Source organism: Protomyctophum bolini (assembly GCF_963924005.1).
Source record: "Protomyctophum bolini genome assembly, chromosome: 1".
NCBI lineage: Eukaryota > Metazoa > Chordata > Actinopteri > Myctophiformes > Myctophidae > Protomyctophum > Protomyctophum bolini.
The window spans coordinates 10,528,479-10,555,840 of NC_137862.1; the positions used below are offsets into that span (position 1 = coordinate 10,528,479).

The window sequence follows — 27,362 nt, forward strand, 5'->3', positions numbered from 1 at the left end:
ATTGTGGAATTGCGGAAATTGCGAAAATGGTAATTGCCGAAATTGCGGAAATGGAAATTGCGGAAATTTCGGCAAAAAAAAAACGGCGCGCTATAGTATGCCGTACGATATGGGCTATAGCCCATGGTCCAAAAAAGTTACTGCTCCAATATACTGACTGAGATACTGTATGTATGCTTTTGTGAAACAAGCCTGACTTGGACAGAATCTTAGCTTTGGGGACAGTAGGGTAAGTGGGGTGTAATTCACACACACGCAAAAGGAGTTACAACCTTTTTATGGATAAGGGCATACCAAGTCACAGCATTGTGGTACAATGGACAAAATTACAGGAAGACACACATAAGAACCCCCACATGAACACATGCATGCACCCGTGTGCATGCACATATATAAACACTCATTCTTTCTCACAACAGGCAAACTTATTTTTTTAACAGGCCAGTATAATTCATAACTTCATATCAGCGTAAAGAAGTACCTACAGAGTACAGAAAACAAAATGTTGCCAGCTTGAAGGCAGCGGCTGAAAGAAGTTTTACTATACAAGATGACACAGAAACCAAACAATTCTGAATGATGTCATCACGGTTCTTGCCAGCGGATTGGTTGATACACTGGTTGCATCTTGTAACATTATTACAGTTTTTAAGTCCATATAAAACCATTTACATTTGGGGTAAATGTCTTGAGTACAAAAAAGGCACTGCCATTTGTTATTCTAAATATGACTTTCCCAGCCTCGTGCATGCAAATCTAAAATATAAATTACACTTTTTTCAGTTGTATGTTTTTCTTCTACACTTTTTTGTCCTTTTTTCTTCATTTTTTTATTATTAAACATACAATATTCCTTTTTCTTTTTCAAATATATACGTAAGCCTGCAGTCAATACAGGACATCGGCTCTTCAAAAATAAAATACAACTAAAACGAAATCGAGAAGCACAGTCAAGCGGTAAATCTTTGTTACAGAGCGGGTGCTGTCGAGGTTATGGAAAAATGTAAATAAAATAAAAATTGCGTCTCAGCATCCCATAATGACAGCGAAAAGGAAAAAACAGTATATAGGTCTTCATTTAAACTACATAAATATATATTTTTTTCTTTTTGGAATATCAAGGTAGCATCATAAATGTTAATACTGCAGTGTTCAAAGCACTCTGGGAATGCCTCTCTATAGGTCAGATAGTCTAAAGTAGGGCTGGGCAATATATCCATATTATATCAATATTGTAATATTGACTACATATTGTTGCTGTCGAGAGGAAACCACAAAACAATTTTTGATATTCTTTGCATAAATCAGTGCAATGGAACACCCTTTGTCTGTGTGTTGGATGAAACCTCTTAACTCCATTGGACACTCAAACTGTCTTCTAAAGCAACTAACTCCACATTTTGGGGTTAGGTGGTTTATTCCCGACAGCAGCTCACACAACACGTGTAGTGAGCGTGTACATTTACAATTTTTACTATTTTGAAAATGTAAATTATAGTCAAAACATGAGATTATCGCCAAAATATCGATAGTTTATTTGGTAAAAAAATAAATGTGATATTTGATTTTGGCCATATCTCCCAGCCCTAGCCTAAAGGCTAATTATTATTTAGTTGAAATCTTCAACTAAGTATGCCCCATTCTTCAGGCAGCAGCCGCACGCAGCTGAAGAAATGTTTGTAGCTCTCATTGTCTACTGCTACTTCTTCTCTAACAGGCGCTTATCCTCGTTGCTTACATTGTTATCACTGCGATTACGATGCTCTTCTACCTTTGGCTTGGAATTGCTGTCAGAAACCAGCATGCACCTCTCACTTGGGGTGGGGGGGTTAGGGGTCGAAGGTCGGCCTCTAGGTATAGTAAAAGCCATCCCTGATCTTATCTTACGGCTGGTGACTTGCCTCTGAAAATGCATCAAGATTGTGTATTAGATCATTGACTGGCTCCGATTATTACATATGACAGCATTTGGCCATGCAGGCAGCTACCTACTATATACCAAAGCAACAGCCAAAAAAAACCAAAACAAAAGAAAAACATCAGTCTCAACAAGACCAAGATAAAGATACAAATAAGAGATTAAACAACTAAATACAAAACAAAAAAAAATAAAAAGTCAAAAATAACTATGTTAATATTTGAGATGTATGTATGGTCACCAGCCATAGCATGTTAATACATATGGTACTTTAAATAATAATACACTTGATGACTATAAGAATCACCTCCACAACAGTTATGGAAAACAAAATGAATAAATAATAGTTTAAATCTACTTAGTATTTATATGGCAGTGACACTGAAAGACTCCGAATACATAGGCATAGCCATGGAAAAGCATGACGTGCCAACCGACCCACTCACGATAAAATGGATCTGTGTCGTATATACTGTATACGTGCTTTGTGGAATCCCATTTCACACACACGTACACTCACTATAATTCAGAGAGTACAACTAATGTTCTGGGCTAGAAGCACTGTGCATGCACACTACTCAAAACACTCACTTGCTGCACGATGTTATTAACACACAAACGTGTGTGTGTGTGTGTGTGTGTGTGTGTGTGTGTGTGAGAGAGAGAGTTTAAAGTGTGTGCATGTACTGTATGTGAATGGTTGTAACCAAGAATGGCATGGATGCTGCAATGGCGTTCATGAGCTTCTCTCCTGTTTGCCGGTCAACAGCTTTAAAGTCCCTATCGACTAAACTTCCCATTTTTAAATGGCAAAAGATGGTTTGGCCAAAGACCTTTGGAGTCGAAGGTTCCAGCCCGGCAATGGGCTGGTTTTAGTTTGTTCCTGGGCACTGTGATGTAGTAAGAGAGGACATACAGTATCCCCAGTAATCAGGAAGAGATTAGTGTGTGATTTGTCTCTTGGGCAGGTGGGGAGGAAACTCTTGTGCCAATCCCTAACATTTGCCATTAAACCTTTTTCCATCTCTCCTGTAGGACTCAATACTGTCTACTGCACTTCACCTCTAGGTTTGAGCTTTGGCCAATACCTCCCCCTGCATTATACCACTCTTCCCTCGATTGGCTCGGGTTGATGTAACAATACTGCCTGGATGGATGTGGTACAGTCTTGTGATTCGGTGTGGCCATTAGTGTTGTGTGTGTGTGTGTGTGTGTGTGTGTGTGTGTGTGTGTGTGTGTGTGTGTGTGTGTGTGTGTGTGTGTGTGCGCGCATGCATTGCAGGCGCCAGGTGCAGAATACAAACGGAAATACCAGAGAATTACAAGAAACTAATAAAGAAACTAAACAATTGTAATCCACAGTACCCCTCACAACAGCCTTTCAAACGGTTCCAAAGTCAGAAAGTTGCAAATGTGGATATCTGTGAAAACTCTTTTAGCTGTTCTAAAACAGCGATAAGCTCGTCTCCCACGGGTTAATACCATCATGTGCTTTCTTTTCGACACAGTGGCGTTTTCCGACCCAGCTTATTTAAACATAAACCCATCTTTATAAAGTCTGCTTTCCAGACACAATGAACCAAGGATAAATATTAAGACACAGAATGAACATAACATTGATAAGTATGCTAAAGAAAATTCAAGGTAGGCTGACACTGTCAAAATGTTCAGACAGCCATATTATATAATTCGATCATTGATAATTTAGGCAGTTCTTTTTCTTAAATAAGGATTCCCCATGTCCTCATTTTCTGAGATAACTGTTTACTGACAACATCGCCTGTCTCCAGACTGCTGGCCCAGCTCCTCTAAGTGCCTGCATGTTATTGGACTTCTGCCCTGTCCTGACGGCCTTTGGCCAGCAGATGGAGGTAAACACAAATGAGAGACAATCTCTGGGAGCAACACCCTTCATGGACTGACTATAGCAGATATCATGTTGCTTCAAGGAAGATGATTGGTCTGACCACCAAGTCCTTCTACTGCCAGGTTGAAGCTCCCGTCGTAGCTCATCTTACTGTCTTCCTTTCTTCCAAGACAGAAACATGTATCCTCCATTCCTCAACACATCACCCTTTGTGAAGCACAACCAGCCCTGATCTCAACATAGATAATGATTCCCCTGACGACACAACATGTATCAATCTCCCATTTAAAACATAAAAGCCTATACTCACAATGAATACCTACAAAGGCTATTAATTCAAAGACACATGCTATATAGAAACAATTTGAAATTCAACTGTGCCAAACTCACTTCCTTATATATCACTCACACGATTAGGCCGCCAAAGGTGATCGGACATGACATCACCTTCCCCTATTACTCGTAGCCATTTAGAGGTCCTGCCTCTGATTTCATATCATTTGTTTTAACGTCCACTTTCCCTTCCTCCACTAAAATCACTTCCTAAGCACCCACATCTATTCTTCTCCTTGTCCTACACTATCGCAGTACTTCCTGTGTCTTTCTTTTGACTCCTCCCTCATCTCTCTCTCTCTCTCTCTCTCTCTCTCTCTCTCTCACCCCTCTTCATACATTGGCTGTGCTTTAACTTTTTCCCTCTTGTTACATTTTCACTCCAACATAACTTGGCAATTGGCATTTGGCAAGCAAAATAAAGAATAAGCACATTGGTTGTAAACTAGCAATGATGGCTACTGCATGGGAATTAAAGCAACCATGGCAGAATGCTGACACTGTAAAGAAAAAGGGGGGAGGGGAATATATATATATATTTATATATATATATATATATATATATATATATATATATATATATATATATACTTTCATACCTGAAAAATTCATTACATGTTTTTGTACCCTTTGAAAGTAGCATCATTATGTAAACAATACATACAAATACAAATTATTTGCCACCCGATACAGAGCGAAGAGTTTCCTCACGCTTCCAACCATTCTCACTTAATGCTCAAATCCACAGTCGAAGCAGTCAAGGAAATAACAAACTTCCCTATGTGTTTTTTTCTTAAATTCGCCTTGCTTTTTGGGTCTGAGGTACTATAAGGGTTTTGAAACGCATCGACTGCCAAGACGTGATCAGGACATGACCATGTTCTGATAGGGTGGGGACCGGAAGGGCCTTTACAGGTACACCGCAGTCTTACTGTGGCATCACCTGTTCCCACAGTTCTCCCCATTCTGCTGGGCCTGACAACATGACTGCAGTACTTCCTCTGTCCTGCCAGAGGGCGATCTTCAGACACTGTCCAGATCATATTCAAGGGTTTTCGCTCCCCCCCCACCCCACCCCACCCCACCCAGACCCAGAGGAATGAGAGCGTACTGGGATAGCAGGAAGTGTACTTTTTTTTTCCAAACCCGGTGGAAGGTGCCAATGTGATAGCCTGTGTAAGCCGAGTGACTCGGTTTTGTCACTCAGACCCCGCCCACAGTCCATTGGTTGAGCTCTACCATTGGCTACAGGATGAGGGAATGGGAGAGTTGGTGACCTCCAGGTGAGTTATCCATCCTGGGTGTTCACGGTGGCACTGCCTCTCTCTCCGGTCCTCGTCTCAAATTGTCGATGTGCGGTCAGCGCCATCTGAACAAGAACAGAGAAAAAGCATACAAATGAAATGCATTAGACTTTAACTTTCAGTGAACCTTTCAGGTGCTTTACTTGAGTGCATGTGCATTTTTGGATACTTGACATGACTTTCACTCCACTCCACTACTGGGTTGAGTACTTTGTCCTCCACTCATCCCCACCACACAGTGTAAGTACTCATTCCTAAAACGGTCCCAATACTTGATTCTGATTGGCTGGTTTCTGATTAGACCACGTAATGAATCTCATGGTAAGTTGATCAGTTTATATCAATCCCAGGTGCATTATTTCTTTCCACAGTGCTGTAGCTGAATTTCCTTACCAACCGTGGCCATGTGGGCTTCTAACCCATTCTGACCTGAGATCAGATTCATACGAGGTTTTCCACTGGACACACACTGGTCTGATTAACCCATTCTGACCTGAGATCATAGCGCGATCAAGCTCGTAGCGCGCCACTCGGTGGCGCGCTATGAGCTTGTAGATCTGCTATTTTTCAATAGCTAAAGCATAACATGATGCTAACACCAAAATGGGTTCCCGGTCAGAATGGGCTAAGCACAGCCCGCGCTCATAGGATGGTGAATGACATGGCTTGACTATTCCCTTGTCATCACCGCTGATCGCCCTCACAATGTCTCGGTCGCTTTGCTATAAGCAGCTATGCTAGCGTCTTCCATTGTATTGTTCACAGACATATTAGTTAAATCTGGAATAAAAAATATATGAATTTTTCTATCGAATATGTTAGTTACCATGATATTTATTGACCTAACACTTAAGTTTTGTTGTGTCTGTACAGTATAGGCCTAACACACAGCCTGGCTGGACTGCCTGAGTAAACAAGGAAGTGGCTCCGCCTGATGGCCGCAAAGTGTAAGTACTTTCTTTAGTGGATATTATTAGGAATAGTGTTGTGATTTTCATGTTGCCATGTTTGTAGCCATTTTAGAAAAGCAATAAGCCACGTGAGGTCCAACGTTACCTTTTATTTTATAATGTCTGAGAGGGTTGGAGGCTCTCAGCCAACCTATGAACCGCAAGGCCGCAATGTCTTTTTTCGGTGCTATCCTTTTGGATAAATGTGCTTTGACTGTACCATGTACTGTTTTGCATTTGTTATTGTCTAATAAAATAATCAATCAAAAACCTATTTATTTGCCACTGTGATGTGATGATGAAGATGCAGCTCTCACCATGCTGGCTCATATACAGTATCTCTGAGTATGGTTGTGCTGTATGTTCGCTAGCAACTGTCATGGACTGAAGCCTTTCAGACCCAGTGCACAGTGAGGGGCCAAAGGCCACACCTGCATGGTGGTGGCAGCAAAACACACACTACCACACACTACCCTTAACATGCTTTTTTGAGCTGACACTGATTTAGCTAGAGGCTGAACAAACATAATCGTCACTGTTGGGCAGAAAACTTGAAGAACATTGCCTGTCTTCTGATGGATTCAATGCCGTTATTATGTTGTCATAAGATCTTTTTAATACTTTTCATTGGTTAAATATTCATACAACTCTTTTGGGCTTATACATTTTCTTTATACACAAGGATTCTGCCTGACAGCGATGACATGATTTGTGCCCATAGTTCCAAGGCCTGTCTAGTCTGTGGAGGCGTGTGGGTGCAGTGGACGAGACCGGAACTATAGGTTTTGACTGAGTTAGCATTCCATAGCTGGGGGCACTCCCTCCCTCTGTACCCACCTCTGCTTCTTGCCTTTCCCCTGCTGCTAACCACCATACATGCACACACAGCCGTGCACACAAAGCAACACTTGTCCGCCGGCTCACTGAGGCTCACTGTCTTTAGCCTGGGAGTGCAGTTTGGTGGGGGGGGGGGAGGGGCAGGGGCAGGGGCAGGCGGCGACTTTACCCTGGGCTCAACTCCACTTCACGTGGGAATGGTTACTCCGTTTAACCTGCCCCTTGCTTCCACCCACTCACCCCCCCCCCCTCTTTTCTCTTACTCTCTCTCTGCACTGTATGCAGTCAAACACAGGCCGGAGCAAACCTTTACAGTGCAGCCTGTACCACAATCGCCACTTCCTACTGACTGTACTGTATGGAGTTAAGTGAATCACTTACAATACTGAAGTAACTCCAAATTCACACACTCTACACACAATGGTCGGCAGACAACGGGGGGTCCCGTGTGGCACTCATCAGCAGTGATCGTGACCCCCCCCCCCCCCCAAACTCCACATTTGCATAAATGTGTATTCTGCGCAGGCATGCAAAAAAAATAAAAAACATCCAGTATAATGAGTACATGGCCTCAGGTCTCCCATGGTCGTAACAAAAACTGCAGTGAAGTAATCTTGGAAACCACAAGTAGCCATGTGGCCCTTAGGGCAGGAGCCTAGTATCTCCTGTTTATGTAGCATGTGCATCTCCCAGCCATGATGTACAGTACAAGTACTGTACACACCCTGGTCATGACGCTAGTATGTCGAAGGGGTTACCCAGTGGTGTGGTGGAATCTGGGGATACGTTATTTTAATGTCACGTGATGCTCTGAGACAGCACAATGAAAATCCATATTGTGCCAAATATAAGACCACTCTGATTATAAGACCACCCCAAATTTTCAAGACTCATTTGTGGAAATATAACATTGAAGACCACATTTTCAAGACTCATTTGTGGAAATATAACATTGAAGACCACATTTTCAAGACTCATTTGTGCAAATATAACATTGAAGACCACATTTTCAAGACTCATTTGTGGAAATATAACATTGAAGACCACATTTTCAAGACTCATTTGTGGAAAAAGAACATTGAAGACCAAATTGTCTATTTGGTCTTCATGTTATTTTTCCACAAATGAGTCTTGAAAATGGGGGTCGTCATAGGGGGCGCCGTAGATGCAAAAAAAGTAACCGTTTGTTGCAGAAAAAAAAGACATTGTAATTGGCTAGCAAAATTAGTGGGAGGGGCCTAGTAAGCGATACCACACTTTTTTCAAAATTGCGACATTTCTAGTTTTAGGTTTACGAGTGCAAGTAATTTTAGTTTTAGTTAAGAAATCTACATTTTTTTATTAGTTTTGTTTTATTTAGTTTTAACCTTTTGAATATTTTTCAAGGAACATCTTGATGAAGTTAAGAAATGTAGGATAAATTAATAAAATGCATGACAAAAACAAAAATGAAGATTGTTTTATGTTATTCTAGTCTTGGTTTGACATTGTGAATTGAGTGTACAGTGTGTGTGTGTGTGTGTGTGTGTGTGTGTGTGTGTGTGTGTGTGTGTGTGTGCGTTACCTCCCAACGCGTGCTCTGTCATGCTCAGACACAGAGACTCGAGGCGGTTGTTGATGTCTGGTTCCGTCACTGGCAGCTGAAGATCTAAATGACAATTACAACAAAGTTAAAACAAGCATAATTGAACATAGCATGATGCTCTGTTGTAGAATCTCATCAGAGCACGGCATGAAGGAGAATTTGTTAGCCAGATTGGCACCAGTGATCCAACTGATATGGCCATATATAGAGATCTCTATCTGTCTGTCAGTCATTGTCCCTTTTATAGGCATTTATGCTGACTAATTTGTTAGGGCCGGATCCGAGTGGAATAGTAAGAGAGTGGCGTTGTCTGGCGACACGCTTTGATCTCACCGCAGAGCGGGTGCCTATGGGCTATAGTTCCAAACATTGGAACTATCCCATTGAGATAGAATGAGCACTTCCGCATTCCATTGTTACAATGGGAGTCAACGCTAAGTTCCACTCTCATACTCTCATAGTACTCTCATACTATTCCACTCGGGGCCGGATGCTATTATGACACATTGAGGTTAGACAACACAATTCATATTTGTCCGCAGCTGCATTGGGACTGGGAAATCCTTAAAAAAAATATGGTTATGGCTGATCGTGATGACATGACCTTGATGATGTGGTTCGTCCGCCTGCCCCTCCTCCCTTAAGGCAAATTTAATGTGTGGAAATATTGGGCCTTAAATGTACTGTATTATGTATTTAGAGAGTAGACCATTTGTAAAGGAAATGTACATATGAAATGAAATGGAAAAGCAAAAATACATCTAAAATAAATTGTATCCAGTGTCGTCAGGGGCACGAGCCAGCCACCTATTAATAATCTGTCCAATAAGCTAATATGGCCATAAGCATGACAAGATGCAGCGGCTCGCGCCGTTTCTCAACTTGAAAAGAGAAAGAATGCGCACGCAAGCACGCACGGCAAAATTATTGGGTAATAATGGCGTTTCAAAGAAACTATACATCGTGCAAGTACATTAACGGTGCAGAAAAAAGCTCAAGTTATAGCCAGAATACTGAGCAAGTGTGGAATTATTTGGAGCATGCGTCTGCTGTGAGACCCTCCCCAACACTGAGTCCAAACTCCACGGGTGTCCTCCTCTTATCTGGTAAACAGATGTTCTAGACAGGAATTTGTACATAAAAATGTTTCTTTTTAGTTTGATAATGATAATTTAGCTGATAGTTGCCAAACAGTTATCAAAGCATGACCTAAATAGGCTTGTTAACAATATGATGCAGTGATGCTAGCGTGTGTTCGTTCTCTAAACAAATGACAAAACGTCTCTTCAGCTACAGTGTCTGCTCTCTCTAACCCCTTTTCATTTCTGAATGGACAAGAAAGCACTCAGTGTGCTCTGGAGTGTGCTCCGATGTCCTCGCTAGGAATTTACCAACACACAGTTCATGAAACATGCATTAATTCACCAAAGAAAGTTAGTGAATTAAAAAATAATATATATATATATATATGTATACAGACGTCTAAATGTAGACGTCTAAATGTAGACGTCTAAATGTGTACGTCTAAATGTAGACGTCTAAATGTAGACGTCTAAATGTGTACGTCTTCTCTTATGGGGGTCCCTGGCATATCTTTTCAAATGGGGGTCCACACTAAGTAGTGTCAATTTGGGGGTCCTTGACATGAAAAAGTTTGGGAACCACTGCTTTAAACACTTTAGCACTTTATGAACATGAACAAAATAGATGGGTCCCCCCTGGAACTCCCTCAGGTACCCCTGGGGGTCCCCGGACCCCACTTTGGGAACCACTGCTCTAATGTATTGGCACCTACTGGAGGCCACTACTAACAACTTTTGCATTACTATGATTGCCTTTTTGTATTGCCAACAGATTTATTTCGTTGTACACCTGTGTTCAATGACAAAATAAAATCCATCCATCCATCCATCCATCCATTGGGTGTAGCCAGGCTATATTGTGTGTAGATTGTATGGACCAATATTGCAGAGTTCAACTTACAATTGGAAAAGATCAAATTTGAATTGAGAGGGAGTGAAGATAGATTCTACCAGACATGGCAACCCTTCATTGAATATTTCAATATGTGCATGATAACCCCTCCTACACAAGGAACTGAGTGTTTTTTCTTTATTTAATTTTTTATCATTTAAAAAATAATGTCTGTAAGTCACTTAATTGACAACAACATGTTGGGAAAGTTATTCTAGTTTTGTTTGTCTGTAAACTGTTTTTTGTTTTTTCATGTTTATCACATTTATGTCTTTTTTATTATGTATTGTATGTGGAACATTTACATTGCCTGTTATTTTTTTCATTTTATTTAACTGAACTACTCATTATCAGTGTCGATAATATTCTGTTGCCTAATAAAAACAGTATTAAAAAAAATATTGCAGAGTTCAGGTCCCAGTTTGAAACCAGTGAAGAACTAATGAAACACAACTGGGATGGAAAGTAACATATGACACAGAGAATGTGTAATGGATGTACGCCCTGATGGTTACACCCAAATCTCAGCCAATAAATGAAAGTTGAAGACAAAAGGAGCAACAGGAGAGAGATGTGAAAGAGAGAGGATGGAGGAACGTGTAACATGGCTAGGTCTGTAATGATGTACTTAATAATAATAAATAGTAATGGATTTTATTTATAACACTTTATATTCGTCAGAATCTCAAAGTGCTACAGCAAATGAATAAACAACACACCATTAAAAACATCTAATAAGAACAGGGACATTTAAAACTTAAGGGCAAGGCTATAAAAATGCTTTGGTAAAAAAGGAAAGTTTTTAGTCCTCTCTTAAAAGTGTCGACCGACTGTGGGGCTCTCAGGTGGGCGGGGAGAGCGTTCCACAGTTCGGGGGCGACCGAGCAGAAGGCCCGGTCACCCATGATGCGTACAGTAGGTTAGTCTTTATGGGTGTACCCCTGATGTACTGTATGTACAGTAACAGAAGGGTGTCAAATACAGAGTGGATTTTCTATAATGAGTGGGAAAAGTATTTCAAAGCCACACTAGAGTAAAACCCTGGTAAATATGAAAGTCAACTAAAACGAATAACGGGGGAAAAGAATTGTAGACAAAATCAACTGTAGACTTAGTAGACTAAAATTGTATGATATTTAGTTGACGAAAACTATACTAAAACATTTTTTTAATTTGCTGTCAAACGCCAAATCAACAATGGTAGCAATATTATATATTACAGCTTAGTCCTACTTGACACACTATTTTCTTTGCAAAGGAAACCCATTTTGAATGCCAAAATGTATTAAAAGTTAAAAGAAAAAAGTGGAAAGTAGACGTACTTAAACATATTGTACTCAACTTAAGTACAGATCCTCTTTACTAAATATGACTTAAACACCTCTGACAGCGACACAAGTGTACAAACCCTTCTCAATCAGGTATTTATTTTCTTCTTATCTTTTCCACAATAGAATCAGGATAATGCTTCCATATTTTTTGCCAAAGGAGTTGGCAGGAGACAAAAGAAGTGAATCCAGATCAGTCCTGTGCAGTCACAACTCACAATGGCTCAACAATACTATAGCCTCTGTAATCACATTACATTCACTGGCAATTACCGTAGCTGCAGCAGTATTAGGAGAAGCCATTGTATTGATAACACAACTACAGTACCACAGCCAACCAATAGTTATTGTGGCCATTAACTAGGGTGGTGTGGGGTTTGAACAGGGGGCACACGTTTCTCAAGCTAAAAGCTATCTATCCCACAGGACCACGCACAGCATGTTTTCAATCTCAAACATGTGTTCATAACGATTCCCGTTATGAACGATTCAAAATCGATTAATCATTTCCACAAAAATCGAATTTGGTTACATTTACGGGAGTTTTCACTACATGGTGTTTGTGATATGGAATGTAAGCTTACTCTAATCACAGTAAACATCAACATGTCTTCAGTCATTTTCAAGTTACTGTATAGTATAGTCACTTCAGTTGGCTGGAGTAGATTGTGATGAAATCCTATGTATTGAATCGATAATCATTTTGAATAGAGAATTGTTTTGAATCTGGGAAAAAAAATGCTTTCGAATATTTAATTTAATCTGAATCAAATGGAATCGCGGGACACCCAAAGATTCACAACGCACACACACACACACACACACACACACACACACACACACACACACACACACACACACACACACACACACACACACACTCAGATGTGGTCGTGAGGTTTCATACATGGGGAGGAGAGTACTAGTATAGAGGATGGAAGGGATGAAGGATTAGGCTACAGGTCTACATCACCCCCTTCCTTGTTGTCAACTCAACACAGACTGGATTAGGCTACAGGTCTACATCACCCCCTTCCTTGTTGTCAACTCAACACACACTGGATTAGGCTACAGGTCTACAGCACCTCCTTCCTTGTTGTCAACTCAACACAGACTGGATTAGGCTACAGGTCTACAGCACCTCCTTCCTTGTTGTCAACTCAACACAGACTGGATTAGGCTACAGGTCTACAGCACCTCCTTCCTTGTTGTCAACTCAACACAGACTGGATTAGGCTACAGGTCTACATCACCTCCTTCCTTGTTGTCAACTCAACACAGACTGGATTAGGCTACAGGTCTACAGCACCTCCTTCCTTGTTGTCAACTCAACACAGACTGGATTAGGCTACAGGTCTACAGCACCTCCTTCCTTGTTGTCAACTCAACACAGACTGGATTAGGCTACAGGTCTACATCACCTCCTTCCTTGTTGTCAACTCAACACAGACTGGATTAGGCTACAGGTCTACAGCACCTCCTTCCTTGTTGTCAACTCAACACAGACTGGATTAGGCTACAGGTCTACATCACCTCCTTCCTTGTTGTCAACTCAACACAGACTGGATTAGGCTACAGGTCTACATCACCTCCTTCCTTGTTGTCAACTCAACACAGACTGGATTAGGCTACAGGTCTACAGCACCTCCTTCCTTGTTGTCAACTCAACACACACTGGTCCAAGCCAGGCCAGGCCAGGCCAGGCCGGGCGGTGCAAATCCCCTTGCAGCCAGAGTGAAGAGCCGAGTTAGGCCTGGCCTCTGCAGCCCTTCACTTCACTGAGCTATTTATAGGGTTCCAAATCCCTGTTACCACTTCAGCTCCTCACGCCTACCCCAGCAACACACGCACTACAACAACGTCAGAATAAATACAATTCAAATGAGCATGTTTCTCTATCTTAATCAATCCCATCATCTGTCCATTGGCAGAAAGAGAGAGAGAGAGAGAGAGAGAGAGAGAGAGAGAAATACAGTACAAATCCTCTTCGTTTATACACTCACAGTGTAGAAATATGCACTGAGGGTTTTACTGTGTACTCTCACTGTGCTCCACCCTAGAAGGTAAGTGTTGTACAGTTCTCTGCAGGTCATCAAACAAAGGAAAGGATAAAAGCTGTGAGGCACCACAAAACGTAGGAAAGGTGTGCCAGTGTGAAAAGAAAGTCCCCCTTCGCCCCAGCTCACTCTTGACCGGGCGGCCGTCATTAAGATCTGTAGCTGACCTGTCTTCGTCCTCCCTCGAGAGTGGAGGATTATATTAGTGATATAATAGATATAAAAAGTACACAGTAATTTAACATTGGGGGTGTAACTTCGGGTTACTTCAGTAACCTCAGTTGTATAAGTGACTCGAAGAAGAGAGTCATATGGGTCCGAGACACTTGGTGGCGCTGGAGCACAGAACAAAACATAAACTCACGAGCTGCTGAGAGGCGGAAGTGATGGCGCCAGTGTGTTTGGCTGCTCGTCTCCTGCTCTCGTTTTGGTTTGTGTTTCTGCTGTATCTAAGCCTTGGCACTGTTCAGATTAAGTCTCTGCTGGTGTATGATCGCCAATCCCTCCTGGATATCCGACAAAATGCCAGGATTATTGGTTCATTTTACCACAATGAACAAAAAACCGCGCCGCCGCTCCTAACAGGAATCCCGACTCATCTGCTCTCGGTCGCGCCCCCGCCGCCGAGGAGGAAACGGCTCCGCCGCCGTGGCAAACGGAGTGGCAAACTGGTGAAGCTGAAGGCCCGGGTATGTTTTTCGTCTCTGTCTCACGTGAAACCTGGATTATCGTCTCCCTCCACCCTGCTGCAACGACTCCGGGACCCCAGCGCGACCTGCCGCGCTCCTGTTGCTAGCCTGGAGGTGCTATTCCAGCCCTGCCGCCCCTGCGCTCCTCGGCTCTTGAGACGTGGGGTGAATCCCCGCAACCTGCGGTCGCTGCCCCGCGATCCTAGCTCCTCCGGATCAAAGGCTCCAGCCCTTGTCAGGATTGGCCTGGTGAATGCCAGATCGCTGACAAATAAAACTTTTATCCTGAGGGATTTCTTCAGCTCCCGCGCCCTGGATCTCCTCTGTGTGACAGAGACGTGGATGGCGGCGGGTGAGTGCAGCGCCCTCGTTGAACTGTTGCCGGCCGGCTGTTCCTATTTCAACTCCCCGCGGCCCTCGGGCAGGCAGGGTGGGGGAACAGCGGTCATCTATAAGGATGATATTAAATGCAAGCAATGCTCTGCTTCTTTCTCCAGCTTTGAGGTGACTATGTTTGAGGTGGGTCGTATTGAGCCTGTTTTGTGCGCACTCATTTATCGACCCCCTAAATACAACAAGGATTTTGTGACTGATTTCTCCAATTTCCTGGCTGGAATATTGCCCAACTATGATCGAGTGTTGATTCTCGGAGATCTGAATGTACACGTATGTTGCCCCGATAAACCGATGGTGAAGGACTTCCTAACCCTCATTGAATCGTTTAACATGGTGCAGAATGTGTCGGGTCCTACTCATGAACGTGGGCATACGTTAGATCTCGTTATCTCATATGGGCTGCCTATCCGTAACCTAGAGATCTGTGATAGTACGTTCTCTGATCATTGCCCTGTTCTGTTTGATGTTGCTCTCTCTTGTACGGAGAATAGATCTAGGGCTCCTGCTAGACTCTGTCGGACTCTTAACCCCCGCACTGCTAGTCGCTTTTCAGCTGCCTTTGAACAGTTGTGTGCCCCGTCTGTCTCGGCTGTTCCCACAGAGGAACTGTGCTCTTGGTTTAACTCTTCGTGTGGGACCATAATGGACTCTGTGGCCCCAATGAAATCCAAGCTGCCCAGGGCAAAGCCCGAGCCCTGGTTTAATGACAGAACCCGTGCAGCTAGACAGGAGTGCCGAAAAGCAGAACGTAAATGGAAGAAGGATAAGTTGCAGGTTTCTTCTCAGATTTTAAAGGAATCCTGGCTCTTCTACCAGAACACTGTCAAAGAGGCAAAAAGAGATCACCTAGCGAATATTATTGAGTCTAACCGTCTTAATCCACGTGTACTTTATCAAACCATTGACTCTGTTCTTAATATCGCTCAGCCTGTCTGTTTTGAATCAGCTGACATATGTAATGACTTCCTGCACTTTTTCATTGACAAGGTGGTAAATACAAGGGCCCTCATCACTGCTCCTGCCTCTGACCCCTCTGTCTGTGTCCCATGTCCCGCCGTGCTCAGCTCGTTTGAACCTGTAACATTGTCCGTTTTGGAGGATGTAGTCAGCCACATAAAGGCCTCAGGTTCGCCGCACGACATTATCCCGGCTCGCCTCTTTAAAGAGGTTTTCCCCAGCGTAGCTCACACGGTCCTGAAAATCATAAATAGCAGTCTCTCTTCTGGTCTTGTTCCCACGTGTTTTAAACATGCTGTAGTGCAACCACTGCTTAAGAAGCCAGGCCTCGACCCCACTGTGTTGGCTCATTTCCGGCCCATATCTAAATTGCCTTTTATCTCTAAGATACTAGAAAAGGTTGTCTATGCCCAGCTACAGTCTTTCCTAGAGGAGCATAAGATCCCTGAGGTCTTCCAGTCTGGCTTTAAAACCCGGCATAGTACCGAGTCTGCACTAGTTAGAGTATTTAACGACATCCTCATAGCTAATGATGCAGGCGACTATGTCATTCTGGTCCTGCTGGACCTGTCGGCTGCGTTCGACACAGTCGACCACAGCGTCCTGCTCTGGCGCTTGCAGCACCTAGTGGGTATCTGTGGAACGGCGCTGGAGTGGTTCAGGTCCTACCTGACGGGCAGAACCATGTCTGTCAGCGCTGCTGGCTCTGAATCGTCCCCAGCGCCGTTGTCGTATGGTGTTCCACAGGGCTCTATTTTAGCCGCAGTGCTCTTCTCCCTATATCTCCTGCCGCTTGGGTCCATCCTCAGAAAACATGGCATTTCGTTCCATTTCTATGCTGATGACAGTCAGATCTATGTTCCCCTAAAGAAGAAAGACGCTGACCCTAAAGCTCTTCTCTCTTGCCTGGATGACATTAAAGCCTGGATGGCCCTAAGCTTTCTAAGCTTCAATGAGAAGAAAACTGAGGTGGTAGTGTTTGCCCCAAATGGTTCTGGTAACCCCCCTCCTCTTGATCTAGGCCCCCTGGCTCAGTTTGTGAAGCCAACAGTCTCCAACCTAGGCTTTAAAATGGACAACGATTTTAAGCTAGATCGCCAAATTAGCTCAGTGGTGAAATCTAGCTTTTTTCATTTGCGACAACTGGCAAAGGTAAAACCCTTTTTAACCACTCAGCACCTTGAGACAGTAATCCATGCCTTTATTACATCTCGGCTGGATTACTGTAACGCCCTCTACCTTGGAGCCAGTCAGTCCTCCCTTGCTCGGCTCCAGCTAATTCAGAACGCGGCTGCCCGACTTCTTACTGGCACGCGTAAGAGAGAGCATATAACGCCCATCCTCGCCTCTCTCCACTGGCTGCCAGTGAATCTTAGAATTAAGTTCAAGGTTCTGCTTTTTACTTTTAAAGCTCTAAGTGGTCTCGCCCCTCCATACCTCTCCGAGCTCCTCCACCCCTACTCTCCTGCCCGCTCCCTCAGGTCAGCTGACCTGATGCTGCTAGAGGTCCCGAGGGCGAAGCGGAAGCTTAGAGGGGACAGAGCCTTTTCAGTCGCTGCCCCCAAGCTCTGGAACGACCTTCCCCTGCAAATTAGGCAGGCCCCCTCTCTGGCCATTTTTAAAACCTTGCTTAAAACGCACTTTTATTCTTTGGCTTTTAACACAGCATGAGACCTCTGTTTCCTGAACGAGCCTCCCCCACCCTCCTTCCCTTGTTTTGTGTTTTGTTTTGTGGGTTGTCTTTGTTTTCTGTGTTTTTAGTCTATGCGTTTACTTACTGTTTTACCTATGTACTGTACAGCACTTTGTGGCAGCTATGGTTGTTTTAAATGTGCTTTATAAATAAAGTTGAGTTGAGTTGAGTTGAGCTAATTTATTGGTTCGTGGAGCTGTCACTCAAGGCGGCGCCTCCGGTCCTGACCCGCAGGTATAAAACCGGTGGGCGTACACGCCGAGTCATTCCTATCAACCATTTTTCTGCCGCTTGCCAAAGCAGACGGGCAGTACAATGACTCTCTTCTTCGAGTCACTTATACAACTGAGGTTACTGAAGTAACCCGAAGTTGTCTAAAGTGCCTCTCTCGAAGAGAGTCATATGGGTCATCATAAAACTCCCGTATGATCACCCCGGCTGACAGGACCGCTCCACGGTCCCCCCTTTTCCAGAGAGACGTCACCATCACGTGAATGTGCGTCCCTCCCGCAAGGGAGACTGAGAAGGTTAGCCAGGTCACAGACCTGGCTAACCAAAAGAAGGTCTCTTCTCGGCCGTCGGGCCAACACCCGGCGGCCCAGAGTCCCTCTAACAGGTAAAAATTCTAAAAATACTGATAGAGAGGTGAGGGAAAACACCCTGGGAAGCCAACAGTAAACCTGTCCCCTGCTACCCAGGAAGTTTCCCCAGCCCACAGACGCAACCCCTTTAAGAGGGCGGGATCCCAGGAACCCCCACCAGGCTCTGCCTGGCGGTCAAGGGACCCCCAAGAGGAGCCGACAGCCATGCTGCCTTATGTGCTCCCAGCAGTCTGCAGGGCTCATGTCTTACCAGACTAACGTGCGGCAGCTCCCAGAACTGCATGGGCCAGGTTCACGGGAGCCACGTCGAGATTGTAATATGTGGCGAAAGTCGACGGAGTCGACCAACTCGCCGCCGCACACACATCCTGTATAGGAACGCCCTTCGCTAAGGCCCAGGATGCTGACATTCCCCTTGTGGAGTGAGCACGTAGCCCCTCGGGGAGATCCACTCCACTGGTAGCGTACGCTAGTTGTATGGCCTCCACAATCCACTGTGAGAGCCGTACTTTCGTGACGGGTTTCCCCTTCCGCTGTGCTTGAGGGGCCCACGCAACGAACAGCTGATCCCCCTTCCTGAAGGGGGCCGTCCTGGCCTTGTACAGTTTCAGTGCCCTGACTGGACACAGGCGATGTAACCGTCCATCCTCCTCCGAGGCAAAGGGCGGTGGGTGGAAAGCCACCAACTCCACTGGCCCACAGCCAGAGGGAAAATTCTTCGGCAGGAACGACAGGTTCGGCCTGACCGTAACTCTAGTGTCATCGCCACTGAATCTCATGCAGCTCACGTTAACTGAGAGCGCGTGAATGTCACTCGACCTCTTAGCTGTCGTCAACGCGACCAGCAAAACGGTCTTTAGAGAGAGGAACTTCAGGTCCACCGCGTCCAACGGCTCAAAGGGCTCCCTTGTGAGCGCATCCAGCACAACCGTCAGATCCCAAGCTGGAACCAGGGATCTAGTAACTGGCCTGAGATGCATGACACCCTTCATGAACTGTCGGACCAGCGGGAGCTCGCTCACCTGGCCGTTGTTTATGCCCAAGTGGTAGGCGGAAATAGCCGCCAGGTTGACCTTCACCGAGGACAAACCTAGACCTCTGTCCAGGAATTCCTGTAGATAGGACAAAATGAGAGCCACCGGGGCTTGGAACGGGGGGATCCTTACTGGCCTTTCCGAACACCAGCGCACAAACAGCTGCCACGCTGTGTTGTAACGCCGTCTGGTAGACGCGGCCCTAGCGCTCAGAATGGTCTCGATGACATTCTGTGGCAAACCGGTTATTCCGAGAGCGGCCCCTTCATGGGCCAGACCCATAGGTCCAGGTCCTGGGGGCGTGGGTGGAATATCTCTCCGCCGGCCTGCGTGAGCAAGTCCCGCCTCAGGGGAAGTTGCCACGGTTCGCGGTAAAGGAGGGGGACAACGTCCTGCCTCCATGATCCCCATGCCGGAGCCACCAGCAGTAGTTGGACATCCTCCAATCTCACTCTGGCCAGCACATGCGGAATTAGTTCCAGTGGCGGGAACGCATAGAGCAGACCCTGTGGCCACTGGTGCGCCAGTGCGTCCAGGCCCAGCGGTGGTTCGCCCCTCAGCGAGAAGAAGAGAGGACGTTTCGCGTTTTCTCTTGTGGCGAACAGATCCGCCTCCGGAAAACCGAAGTTGTGCCATATCTGGTCCGCCACCTGAGGGTGGAGAGACCAGTTGCCGTAGCGGAGGGGGCCCCTCGAGAGGAGGTCCGCCGCTGAGTTCAGCAGGCCCGGCACGTGACATGCTGTGAGGGAGAGGAGACGACTGTCGCACCACACCAGCAGCCTGTGTGCCAGTGTGCACAGACGTCTGGAGGTGAGACCTCCCTGTCTGTTGATGTAGGACATCGTCGTCGTGTTGTCCGTTCGGACCAGGACGTGGTGTCCCTGAAGAAATGGTTCGAACTCCCTCAGAGCGAGGAAGACCGCCATCAATTCCAAGTAATTGATGTGGGCGGTCCTTCTCAGGTATGCGTCCCACAGACCCCTGGTTGACCTGCCCTCGTGTGTGGCACCCCATCCCGAGAGGCTGGCGTCCGTGGTGACGATCTTCCTGGATAGGGGAAGGCCCAAGGGCACCCCTTCCATCAGTCTGTGTCTGTCTGACCACCACCTCAGCGCCAGTGTGCAGGCTGGAGATACTGTCACACGGCGGTTCACACACCTGGTGGGAATGTGCAGGGACCCGAGCCATCGTTGGAAGGGCCTCATGTGCAGTCTCCCCAGTCGTACCAATGAAATGGCCGACGCCATGATGCCTGCCATGCGTAGGCATGTGTGTAACTGGAGGGTGCGTCCCGGTGTGAACAGTGACACACACTTCAGTAGGTCGTTGAGTCTGTCTGCCGACAGCCTCGCCGTATACGCAACTGAATCCAGTTTGATGCCTATGAAGTCTGTCGACTGCGTAGGCACCAGCATGCTCTTGGTGTAGTTCACAATGAACCCTAGGGAGGCCACGTGGGTCAACACTCTGGTTGTGGCCCTCGTTACCTCCTCCCTCGATCTGGCCATCAGGAGCCAGTCGTCGATATAGCTCGCCACTCGAATGCCCTGTTGACGCAGGGGAGCGAGGGCGGTTTCTGTGCAGCGCACAAACACCCTGGGGCTTAGGGACATCCCGAAGGGGAGGACCGTGTACTCGTACACTTTCCCCTGGAACCCGAACCGCAGGAACTTCCTGTGAGGTGGGTAGATGGGGATGTGGAAGTATGCATCTTTTAAGTCTATGGACGTGAACCAGTCGCCTGGGCGTATGGTACGTACTAGAGACTTGGCCGTCAGCATTTTGAACGCAAACTTCTTGAGGTGACCGTTGAGTGCCCGTAGGTCCAGAATGGGGCGTAGCCCCCCCCCCCTTTTTCTTGACCAAGAAGTAGCGGGAGTAGAACCCGCTGTGACATTGGCTCTGGGGCACCTCTCTGACGGCTCCTTTCTCCAGCAGAGAAGCTATCTCCTGTTGGAGAACTTGACCCGCTTGGCCCCGCGAGTCGGTGAAGAGAATTCCACTGAATGCGGGGGGTCTCATTGCAAATTGGAGCCTGTAGCCCTTTGCTAATGTGCGTAGGACCCAGGGGGACGCATTGAAGCGTTCCCATTGGGCTACGTGCTTGGTCAAGGGACTTATCCCCTCCAGACCCCGTCTGGAGGTAGTGTCCACCGGATGACCAGAGAAAATTTCGCCATGACCCGTCTCCCTGGTGGCGTTTAAGCCCGCCACAGGCCTCATATGCCACCACTCTGCTTGGGGCAGCGCTTCGGCTGTCCCTAACAGAGGGTTCATGGTCCCCCGACAATGTGCTTTTTGTTGTTTTTTTGTTGTTTTGGGCAAAGCCTTTAATACAGAAAAAACATGACACTGTGCATTCGTGCAAACATTGTGCGGCTCGGCGACAGACCCACCCGTGGTGGGGATCTGTGCCACGAGCTTCAGCCTTTTTGGGGGCGGTCCCGGTGTGCAGCCCGGGGCTGCTACACTCAGGCCGAGGCCCAAGGCTGTGGGGGGGTTGGGAGGCGTCCAAGCTCGCTTCCCTTGGAGACGGGGTCGGAGGGTCACTTCCGCTGCTGGGATCCGCCGGCCTTGGGGACTCCTCTCTTGGGCCTGGTCGAGGCGGAGGGGGGTCGGCGGCGTTGGTCACGGTTGGCCTGCTGTCGTCTGCCCCTACCTTCAGTTGGCTGGTCGCCCGGTGGAAGCGCCGGCGGGTCTGCCCTGGGCTGGCGAGAGCGCTGTGGGGCTTGGCGGCCCGCATCGCGATAGTCTGGTCGTCGCTGGGACCACTGTCGTTGGCGCTGGTCCGTGCGTGGGGGCTGCCCACGCTGTTGCAGGAGGACTGGGCGAGGAGCGAGAGCAGCGAGTGCCTCGCAGCCAGGCCTCTGTTGCTCTACTGCAAGCGCCATTCTTTCTAGGGCCCCCTTGAAGAGGCCACCCGGTTCGATGGGGCCCTCCAGTAGCTCCTTCCTGGCCGTGGCGTCGAGCTTGGGGCTGACGTCGAGCCATCTGATCCGTTCAGACATGATAACTGCAGTTCCCATCCTGCCGACCAGTGCTGTGGAGCTGCAGACAAACTTTATCGTCTCCTGATGGAGTCTCTTGATCTCGGCAAGCTCGTCGGGGGTGGGGATCTCACCCATACCGTTGAGTATGACCGAGAGGGAGCCCTGCAGCAGCGCAATGGTATTGTGGTGCTTGCCGGATGCGGCGATGAGGGAAAAGAGCTTACTGCTAGCACTGCTGGCGTCCTTGTCCCTCTTGGTGGGCAGGGTGGGTTCCTTGGCCAAAGGTCTGATGCTTGGGGCGGTGGGATCCAGTAGGTAGGCTCCTACTGTCGAGCCGACGGTTGGCATCGCCCCAAGACCTACCGACGGCATATCAATGGTGTCCAATGGCACCTTGGTATGGCGAAGAGTGGGGGGGGTCTGGCTGGGTTCCTTCCAATTGGACGTGAAGGTGGAGTGGAAACCTTGGGCCAGCGGGAGGATAGTCCTCCGCGCGGGGGCCTTGTTCTCCGTTCCAGGCCAGTGGTCGTCTGGGTTTGGGGGAGGTGCCACCTCCGGCCAAGCACGGTCACATCTGATGGCGGCCTGGCGTAGGAGCTCGGTGAGGTCCCATTCTTCGACGGGTGGGCGCGGAGCCGCCGAGGCCCCGTCGGGGGCCTCAGGGGGTCCATTGTCCTGGGGAGGAGCCTCCTCTTCCAGGACATGGCCACGGTGAGATGAGTTGTCGTCATCGTCCTCGTCATCGTCGAGAGCTGGTGCGTCGGCATCCAGGTCTCTGTCGTCCTCATAGCCCACCTGGTCTAGGACCCTGTACTCTCCAGGAGGTTCCTGGGCGGAGTACGGTTCGTCCATGGGACACTGCCGATCCATGAAGTCTCCCCACCTGTCACCAGCTGGCAGCTGGTAAGGGTGAGGGAGGGGTTCGTAGTCTGGCCTGGGGAGACCGTAGGTTTGAGTGTCGTCACAGTAGTCGTCACGGCATCGATCCAGGTCGTCACTTGAGTGAAGGCCGAAGCTACGCTCTGTCCTGAAGGAAGAGAAAGAGAAAGAAGCAGCAGGTTGGCGGCGTGGGCCGTCTAGTGCTGCTGCCTCGTAGGAGGTGTAGCTTGCGTTGGTCCTGGGGGCCTTTCTGACAGGGGATGGGTATCCGGGACCGTCTACGTGCCGCTGTGTAGCTGTTGATGCACGAGGCCTGGCGCCTGTAGATGCATCGGAGGGACCAGGGAGCTGTCTTCCAGACTGGGCGGGGGGGGGAGGGCCCGTGAGGTTGCAGAAACCCCCTCCAGGCGGGCCCTGACCCTGGACAGCCTGCGCCCCTTCTCTCTGTCTGTAAGCTCAAGGCAGCACGGGCAGAGGCCCACGACCTCAAAGGCGTTCCTGGCATGTGTTAACCCTAGGCAGTACATGCACATGGAGTGGCGATCATCTGGGATCAAAAGATTGTTGCAGACCCTGTTAAAGCAGAGTCTTGGACTGGGTCCATCCTCGTGGTCATCCCTAGCAGCCATGGTGAGATGGCTTATTCTCAAAAACCCTTTATTTTATATATATTTTAGTATTTTAATATATAAAAAATATTGTTATTATTATTTAGCTCTTCACTAAATAAAAATATTTTTTTTGACTTAACTCCCCTACTAAGGAAGGTGACGTGAAGCGGCACGCACACGGTGGTCAGCTTTCAGTCAACGGCTGAGAGCTAACGCACGTGTTATTGCTGGCTTACCGTGTAATGTGGGGCCAGAGAAGCCTGCTTCTTGTTCCCAATGCGGGGAAGGGTTGAGAAAGAGAGCGGGGAAGGGTTGAGACCGCGGCCCGTCTCGCCTGCGGTAGATTGTGATGTCGGTGTCGTCACCGAGTGTTGTAGACAGCTGCGGGCTACGGCTAGGAGGAGGCTAGCCAGCGGCTAACGAGAGGCTAGCGATGGTAGAAAAGAGCGGCAGCAATGCTGAAGCTAACCAAGACAGGCTGACGGAGCTAGCTAACAGCTAACGACGCTAGCTAGAGGGTAGCGAGGGAAGACAGAAACAACAAGCCGCCGGGCAGGCTCACTTGTGTTATTTAGTCTTATTTTACTTATCTGCAGTAGCTCGTAGAAACACCTTCTTGGCTGCGAATCCCCGCGGTACAGGTCGGTTTTAGACGCGTCCGTCTTTCGGGAAAATACAATTTCAACAGCCGGTGTGAATCTTTGGTACGTTGTGCTGTGTGCATCCAAGCGCAGAAAAATGTAGGAATGACTCGGCGTGTACGCCCACCGGTTTTATACCTGCGGGTCAGGACCGGAGGCGCCGCCTTGAGTGACAGCTCCACGAACCAATAAATTAGCTCGTGAGTTTATGTTTTGTTCTGTGCTCCAGCGCCACCAAGTGTCTCGGACCCATATGACTCTCTTCGAGAGAGGCACTTTAGACAACCATATGGACCGCTCGCTCGTTGCATTTTGTGGTCTCGAAGCACAAGCACACAGCGCGACGCGTTGTGAGCTTGTATATCGGCTATTAGGCCACTGGGAAAAGTGTGTGGGTCACAGTGCATGTGTTCACGATAACGCACGTAACGTTGTGGCTGCTAATTCCCCCGTTCGGGTGGACCCTAATTGTATGGGGTGGACTGGGACTTGAAAAGCCCTGTTGTAGCCAGCAATTCTTGTAATGGATAAAAATAGCAAATCTTTTCCTTAAAGGTATATTCTGTGATTTCACTTAATTCAAGTTTTGTTGTGATCCTCCCTACTATAGAGTATGCTGAGTATAGAGTTCCTCCCTGTCCCCATTTAACCCCTGGGGGGTCGAAAAACCTTACAGTAGGTTTCGTTTTTGGCTATGTGGCCCAGCCTTCGCATGTCACCCCACTGTAGTGCGTGCATGTGCACATCTTGTTACCGGGGCGGCGGACCGGGGTTTTTCCAAATCACCGAATGCTCCTTTAACGGTAACCGGTTGATAAAATGTCTCAATTTGGCCAGCCCTAGCTCCATCAACACCTATCTCTTCCATTCTCTACTCCCCTCTCCTGTGGTGAGGAGAGGAGGAGATTAGGTGTGTGTCACAGAGCAGACAGAGGAGCTCCTCATCTGCAGGTATGAGTCCGACCGACCAGCGGCTAGACTGGAAAATCAGTTTTCATTTAAGACTGAGGGTCCTTTTTTTTCTGTGACGCACCGCCACGCAACCCGCAAATGATAGATGTAAGAATTGAACAAACCAACATCCCAGTAATGTCAGTATAAATGTGTGTATACCGTAGTAGTAGTAGTGTGATCATCACAGTGGAAGTGGAATGAATTAGTGCTGTACATTTTTACATAGACGTAAACGTACCAACTTTAATGGAAATATAAATGTGACAGAGATAGCCATGGATGGAAAATGTTCTATAAAAAAGTGCAGGTGTTATAGTGTGTGTGTGTGTGTGTGTGTGTGTGTGTGTGTGTGTGTGTGTGTGTGTGTGTGTGTGTGTGTGTGTGTGTGTGTGTGTGTGTGTGTGCATGCGTGCGTGCGTGTGTGTGTGGCTGTGCGGTGTCTTACCGGCTTGCTGGAACATAACCATGGTGTGTGGTGTGGTGTGTGTGTGTGTGTGTGTGTGTGTGTGTGTGTGTGTGTGTGTGTGTGTGTGCATGCGTGTGTGTGTGGCTGTGCGGTGTCTTACCGGCTTGCTGGAACATAACCATGGTGTGTGGTGTGGTGTGTGTGCGTGCGTGCGTGTGTGTGTGGCTGTGCGGTGTCTTACCGGCTTGCTGGAACATAACCATGGTGTGTGGTGTGGTGTGTACAGGCAGGGAGCGTGTCCTCTGTACAGAGCTGTGCGTCCGGCTGGGCATGCTGTTACTGCCGCCCGGGTTGGCAAACCACAGGCCCTGATAGGAGAAACAAACACCAAAACATGCCGTAGGTTAGCGTAGTACTACGTTAACTTATTGTACATTGTCAACATTGGCCATATACGTACAGTACTTTACATAAACTTTGACCATTTCCCCCAAAATGTCATTCTTGTTTGTTTGTTTTTCGTTGGATCCATATTCAAATGTTAAGAGAATGTACGTGAAAACCTTTGTTAACATTCGCTGTAACTCAGCTGCATCATTAACATAACACTCCGAGCGGCATAAACTGAGGTCTCCGCCCTATCAAATAGTAACGCTCGACGCTCAGGACAGAGATTAATCACAGGACGGAACATTAATGATATCATAACCGAGCACATCGCTCCACAGGCTGGGAGCACCTGTTGGGCAACATTCTATGTAATTTCCGTTTGGGATGTCATGTTAGTGGATGAGAGGAAAAATCTTCAAACGTGAATAACTATTGATCTAAATCAATCCGTTCAATTCTAAAAGATTGTTTTTGACAAAAATGGGCCCTGAAGAAACAAATCGCTGGGCGTCCTGATTTAATGGTTACAAATTTGCTGCCGTCAATCTGAAACTATGTAAACAAACCACTCTGCATATGCGTGCATGTGGTCGTGCATGAGACAGACCTACGTCCCATAGCCTGGAGGGATGCGACGCTCCGATTGGTTCAGAAACTAAGATCCTGCCGTCTGAGGCTGAAACTTCAAAATAAAATGCCCCAAAAAGCCATTTCACTACACCTTTAAGTTGCCTGTATTTAGAGTAAAAAACGAAACTTTTGTTTTGTATTTTCCATAAAATAAGACTGTAAAGTTGGCCGAGTGGACAAGGCTCCAAAAAGTGACAGACTCCAGCAATACCTCTCCGGGTGTTTTATTTTCCTCGGTTGCAGTGTATTTACAGTTGAAACACCGGTCTAACAAACAAAAGAAACACTGAAGACTAAACTTACAACAATTTAAAGCAAATTAGGAAACCAAACCCAG

At 47.0% G+C, this 27,362-nt stretch overlaps 1 protein-coding gene across 1 annotated transcript in view; it reads right to left on the bottom strand.

Annotated features, from left to right (window-relative positions):
• Positions 1–261: 261 nt before the first annotated feature.
• Positions 262–27,362, bottom strand: part of samd4a (sterile alpha motif domain containing 4A) — an 85,899-nt gene continuing 58,798 nt past the window's right edge. Inside the window, 3 exon segments of the mRNA XM_080765160.1 lie at positions 262–5,487; positions 8,774–8,857; positions 26,247–26,373. Of these exon segments, the coding sequence (XP_080621286.1) occupies positions 5,459–5,487; positions 8,774–8,857; positions 26,247–26,373 (240 nt within the window). The 3' untranslated portion in view covers positions 262–5,458.